At 40.5% G+C, this 6,000-nt stretch overlaps 1 protein-coding gene across 3 annotated transcripts in view; it reads left to right on the top strand.

Annotated features, from left to right (window-relative positions):
- UAP1 (UDP-N-acetylglucosamine pyrophosphorylase 1) overlaps window positions 1–5,517 on the top strand; it is a 39,330-nt gene extending 33,813 nt beyond the window's left edge. For all 3 annotated transcript variants that reach the window (XM_058539704.1, XM_058539702.1, XM_058539703.1), the window contains 2 exons: window positions 4,085–4,151; window positions 4,944–5,517. In XM_058539704.1, the coding sequence (XP_058395687.1) occupies window positions 4,085–4,151; window positions 4,944–5,036 (160 nt within the window). In that variant the 3' untranslated portion in view covers window positions 5,037–5,517. The remainder of the gene's footprint in view (window positions 1–4,084; window positions 4,152–4,943) is intronic.
- Window positions 5,518–6,000: the final 483 nt, after the last annotated feature.

The following is a 6,000-nucleotide window of genomic DNA, read 5'->3' on the forward strand; positions in this document are numbered from 1 at the left end:
TTCCTATTTTTGGTCTTCTCTTTTCCCCTTAAATCAGTCCCTTTAACATTTCTTGTAGCACTGGTTTCTTGGTGACAAACTCCTTTAATTTTTGCTTATCTGGGAAAATTTTGATCTCTCCTTCCATTTTGAATGATAACCTTGCTGGGTAGAGTATTCTTGGCTGTAAGTTTTTTTCTTTTAGCGCTTTAAATATATCGTGCCATTCTCTTCTAGCCTGTAAGGTTTCTGCTGAGAAGTCAGCTGATAGCCTTATGGGGTTTCCTTTGTATGTAACTTGACATTCTCTTGCGGCTTTTAGGATTCTCTCTTTATCTTTAATTCTGGACATTTTGATTATGATGTGGGTGGGGCTGGCCTCAGGCACAGGAGCACCCAATTGTTTCAGGCTTTGGAAGGTGGGGCAAACCTCCTATGTGGGTCTTTGAGAAGCACAAGTCTTCTGCAGCTGACAAGCCCTGTTGCCCACAGGTCCACACACACAGTCAACACAGTCCTGCCCGGTGTGAGCGCCCCGACCCCCAAGTGGACTCAGTCTCTCCACGGCGGGAGCCCCACACACTCCGCCACCACCCCACACTCTCCACCCGCTCCTTGTGCACACCCTGCCCCACTCAAGTCGGCTCAGTTGCCAGGCTGCAGAGAATCCAGTCACCAATCTATGCAGGCCCACACGTTGCCTGAGGGCTTGTTGTTGGGTGGGGCCAGTCTCTAGGGTGGGCTGCCTGCCCTGGCTGAGCTGGATTAAATCGGTGCTCTAGCGGGTGGAGCAGACCCTGGGCTAGCAGGCCTCAGGGAGAACTTCAACGGCGTCTGTGTCAGCACGCTCACACCAGGCCACAACAATGGCCGCCACCAATGTCCCAGTCCCTGGAGAGGTCTCACCCCTCACCGAGATGCACTCAGGGCCTATTAGGTGAGTCTCTTTTCACCCCAGCACTGTGCACCTTTCTTTCTGGTGATTTTAGGATGCTTTCTGGAATGGGTGAGTTTGTGCGCGGGCCCTTTAAGAGCCAGTTTTAGTTTCTTTGTGAACCGGGTTTTCTGGGGGTACTCCCCAATGCTTTAGTAGCAGGCAAAGTCAGATATTATGCCGCTGGTTGGCTAATTTCTTATAGGAGCTATAGGTGACTATTGCCCCTCATGCTATGGGAACTGGGATACAGAGCCCCTTGTCATTTTCTGTCCCATCCATTATTTTTAATATGTAGAAGCAAGCTGCTTTTATAATTTAAGAAATAAATTTTTGACCCTAGATTTCCTTCTCATTGAACCACAGCTTTTAACCTAAAAAGTGAAATAGTTTCTTAATTATATAACTGAAAACAACATCCAGCTATCTCAGTTAACATACAAAAATTTCTAAACATTAATTAGTTCTTGTTTGGGTTCTTTTATTTAGTACCCATCCCCTCCATTTACTTTATTATAGTCATTTGTAGAATAATTAAACTGAAATCAAAGTTTGGCCCCAAATGAGATATGGACTTAGAAATAGTTCCTGCTGAAATTCTTAGCACTAAAGGATGCTCTCAGAGTAGGAAAAAGACTACTGAAAAGTGAGAGCTGAAAAAGAAGTATTTTGTATAAGAGTGAAGAAACGGCTTGGAGATACTCTGAAAGAATGGAAGCAAGGGTGCTGAGTTTGACAAAATGACATTATTTTTATTTTTCACCTTAGTGCTCACTGAACAGTGTTAGCTACCAAAAGGATGCTTGGCTAAAGAATACTGTTATTGGGCTAATTTGCCTATCTCCTGAGATTTTACATTTGGTGATGGTAGCTTCTGTCTTTCCTCCTCCTGGCATCCAACTTTGTTTGTTAAAGTTGACTTTCTTAGATTCTTGGGGTATCTTTGTGGTACTAGAAGAGAAGTTATATTTAGGTCAGCTGTGTGTTCCTCGGGCTGAAAACCACCTTCTGATCCTGGCATGCCAAATCCCTCAGGTTCCTATGGGACTGGGCTATATACATCTTATCAATGGAATGAGTCCTCATTTTCCCCATTTGGTTTGATATGACTCTGAGCTGCCCCAGAGGGTCTGGACCAGATCTCTTAAGCACTTTTTTTTTTTTTTTTGTGAGGAAAATCAGCCCTGAGCTCACGTCCATACTAATCTTCCTCTTTTTGCTGAGGAAGACCGGCTCTGAGCTAACATCTATTGCCAATCCTCCTCCTTTTTTTTTTCTCCCCAAAGCCCCAGTAGATAATTGTATGTCGTAGTTGCACATCCTTCTAGTTGCTGTATGTGGGACGCGGCCTCAGCACGGCCGGAGAAGCGGTGCGTCGGTGCGCGCCCGGGATCCGAACCCGAGCCGCCAGTAGTGGAGCATGTGCACTTAACCACTAAGCCACGGAGGCCGGCCCTCTTTAAGCACTTTTGATAGAATGTGACACATACCTGGAGACATACGTGCCTCTTCTTTAAATTCATCTTTTCTCCAAATTAGTCTGTCATCCATCTGCCCTTGTAGTTATTTATTCATTCAGCCAAAAAGCGTTTGTAGGCCTGTTCACAGAACTTCATGTACTGTTAGTATCCCAGGTACTGAAGTAGCTTACAGAAGAGAAATAAGTCATTTCTTACAGCCTACTGGAAGGTTCAAGATGCACATAACAAAAATTAAGTAACATCGTCAGGTGGTATGTGTTTTTGTGTTAAATGTGTGGTATAAATACTTACTGTAGAAGGCAGTGACTTAGCAGATGTCTAATAAATGTATTTTTTTTGTGTGTAAATAAATGAATAAGAGCAATCACTGTGAAATGCAGTGGTCAAAGGAAGGTTGGGGCTTGAGCTAGATCTTGGGGGATGGGTGTAATTTGGATAGTCAAAGGGACGATAGTTGAGAATGACTTGGAATACTCCAAAGTGTGTGCAACTGGCCTGGTTCGAGTGGAGTGTCGCAGGACAAGTAAGTTGGAGTACCTTGAATGCTGGCTGAATAGTCCTATTTAGAGAAAGATTGGGCGTGGCTAACCTCAGAAGCCCTCTGATTTTATTGACTCCACCAAAGCTTCAAATGAACTACATGTTTGGTAAAACAAAGAGAGCTATGGTTTGAGGCTGCAAGAGACTGGATTTTCGTGCGCCCTGTATCCTATTGGTAAAATTCTTGAGATGGTGAAAAACGTAGAGGTCTAATAACTTTAAACATATTAAAAATACTATTTATTGAATTTGTATTAGATGACTTAGAAACTCAGGATTGCAAGTGGCTATAAATGTTAGAAACATGACTTAGAGGAAGCAGATGGTGACGTCAGCCTTGCCTTCGCTGGGGGGCATTCTGCCTTAGCTCCTTAAAGAGGGACTTTGGTGAAAGTAACAGAGAAGCCCTTTGAAACATTGAATAAATCAGCTCAGCTAATCTAGGAGATTTGGGCAGAAAAACATGTAGTGGGAACTAGTTTAACTGAGCTTTAGAACAGTACTGTCCAATAGAACTTTTTGTAATGAAGGAAATCTTCTATATCTGTGCTGTCCTGTTTGATAGTCATTAGCCACTCATGGCTACTGAGCACTTGAAATGTGGTTATTATGACTGAAGAACTGAATTTTAAAATTTTAACCAATTTTTAAAATTTTAATTAAGTTTAAGTAACCACATATGGCTGGTGGCCACTGTATTGGACTGTGCTTTAGAATGTTTGTCAGTATTGGTACCTAACTGGCAAGGTTGTGGCAAGTTTAAAATGAAGTATGAAGGATTCCCTAGCAGTGGGCCTGGAGCATAGTATATACCCAGTAAATAGTCCCTTCTTTATCAAATTAAAACTTAGAAATGATAAAAAATGAGATGTACATTAGGGGATAAGTGTATCAATATTGGTGAAGTGCTGTGAGGAGCTACCAGTAATTACTGGCACTTGTCCCAAATAGTGTCTTTTGGACCATGACAATTTTATGTTAACTTAATCCTCAGGGAATTTAGTGATGATTAGGGTAGGATCTTTCTATTTGTTGAAGCAGGAGAATTTTGTTATCTGCAAGCTTCTCAGAGGAAAGTTATGGTCTGTACTTTCCCTCTGGCAAGTAACATGGGAAGCAAAATCTTTAACACGTCTGTTTTTTTCCTTAGCTTGAAGGATGCCAATGATGTACCAATCCAGTGTGAAATCTCTCCTCTTATCTCCTATGCTGGAGAAGTAAGTTTGCTTTGCTTTTTTCCCCTATCCTTTTAAAAGTAGCATTCTGATGTTTTATGTTTAAGTAGAGTTGCCCTTAGAGAAGATGCAGCATTTTCTGATGGTCCTGCCCTGAGGAGCTCATGCTGGAAATGAGCCAAGAAGCTGCATTTGTTCTGAATCCTCCTCTTTGAGAATTCCGGTTATGGCTTTGCATCTGTCCCATAAGTGGGTTAGTTGCCATGAACAGAATGTTTAATATTTAGTCCATTTCACCTATACACTGAAATGCAATGGGTTTTTAAAACATTAGCTTTCTTTTTTTAGATAAATCATCTGGCTCTTTTTAATGCAATGTAATTTTTCCTCTCAAAGGGTCTGTTTTGTTTATGTGCTTAATACTCTCACTTTTTGTAAGACTGGGGGATTTAGCGTCCCTACTGTTTTAATATGTAATAACTTTTTTGGAGATCTTTGTCAGATTGCTTAGTTGTAGCATCAGAGACAGCTACCTTGCTTAGAAAGTTAACTTGACTGAGTAATGATTATAGAAAGAATGACTATCATCTTATTAACTTCAGAAATTATAATCAGAATTGTTTTTCTTCTTTTGTTGTTTGTTTTATGCTTCTATAAATAGGTCATTAAGCCCAGTTTAAAAAGTATACTAAATAGATTTTTATTAACTTTTAAATTCTGCATCTCATCCCAACTTTTGGCATTCATGCTTTAAATCATTATTTTAGACACTAAGTTCAGCATTGCGTGACTAGTGCCCACCAATTTTCTGTTTCATTTCAACCCTTCTTTTAGGGAATAGAAAGTTATGTGGCAGATAAAGAATTCCATGCACCTTTAATCATTGATGAGAATGGAGTCCATGAGCTGGTGAAGAATGGTATATGAACCAGATACCAAGTTCCACCACAAGAAGAATAGCTTTTATTTTTGATAGACCGACTGTGAACCTACAGGACATCTCCTGGAGTACTCAAGTTTGAATACCCACAGACTTTCATTTTGCTTGTTGAACTCTTATAACTATTATATATTCCCCAAGATCCAGATGACTGAACTTGAGAAAGCAATTTTATGATTCTCTACTCACTGAAGGTCTTATTTATATTTTTCAATTGTATAATTTTTTTTCCAAGTCAAGGAAAACATCGGCCATCCAGGAAATTTCCTACAGCTTAAGTATAGTCAGGATGTTCAACATCACTTTCCTTGGAGCTGGAAGCATTTGTTTTCAAAGTTGTACATAATAATAATATGTCATTGTACATGTCGAAAGGTTTCTATGGTACTAAAAGTTTGTTTTATTTTATCAAAAATTAAATTTTTTTAAGAAAACAATTGGACAGTAAAATAAACTTTTCTTCTTGTCTCTGGAGTGTCATTTGTACCTTGCAGAATTACTCCATTGGGGAAATATGAAACTTGGGAAAAACTTTGAGATAATGCAAAAAACCAAATTGACACTTCTGGGAGATTGCAGAATCATAGTTTTTTTTTTTTTTTTGCTGAGGAAGATTCGCCTTGAGCTAACATCTGTTGCCAATCTTCCTCTTTTTGCTTGAGGAAGATTTGCCCCGAGCTAACATCTGTACCAGTCTTTCTCTATTTTGTATGTGGGTCACCGCCACAGCATGGGTGCTGCTGGTGAGTGGCGTGGGTCTGCACCTGGGAACCGACCCTCGGCTGCTACAGCAAAGTGTGCCAAACTTAACCACTAGGCCACGGGGCCAGCCGCCAGAATCATAGTTTTTTAATGAGTATCTAAGTTTGGACTTTATCCTCCTGTCACTTTATAATAGTGGCTGTCACCCAAAGATAGTTTTTGCTCTCACAAGGGACATTTAGCAATGTC

Source organism: Diceros bicornis, chromosome 4, assembly GCF_020826845.1.
Source record: "Diceros bicornis minor isolate mBicDic1 chromosome 4, mDicBic1.mat.cur, whole genome shotgun sequence".
In the NCBI taxonomy this organism is placed as follows: domain Eukaryota; kingdom Metazoa; phylum Chordata; class Mammalia; order Perissodactyla; family Rhinocerotidae; genus Diceros; species Diceros bicornis.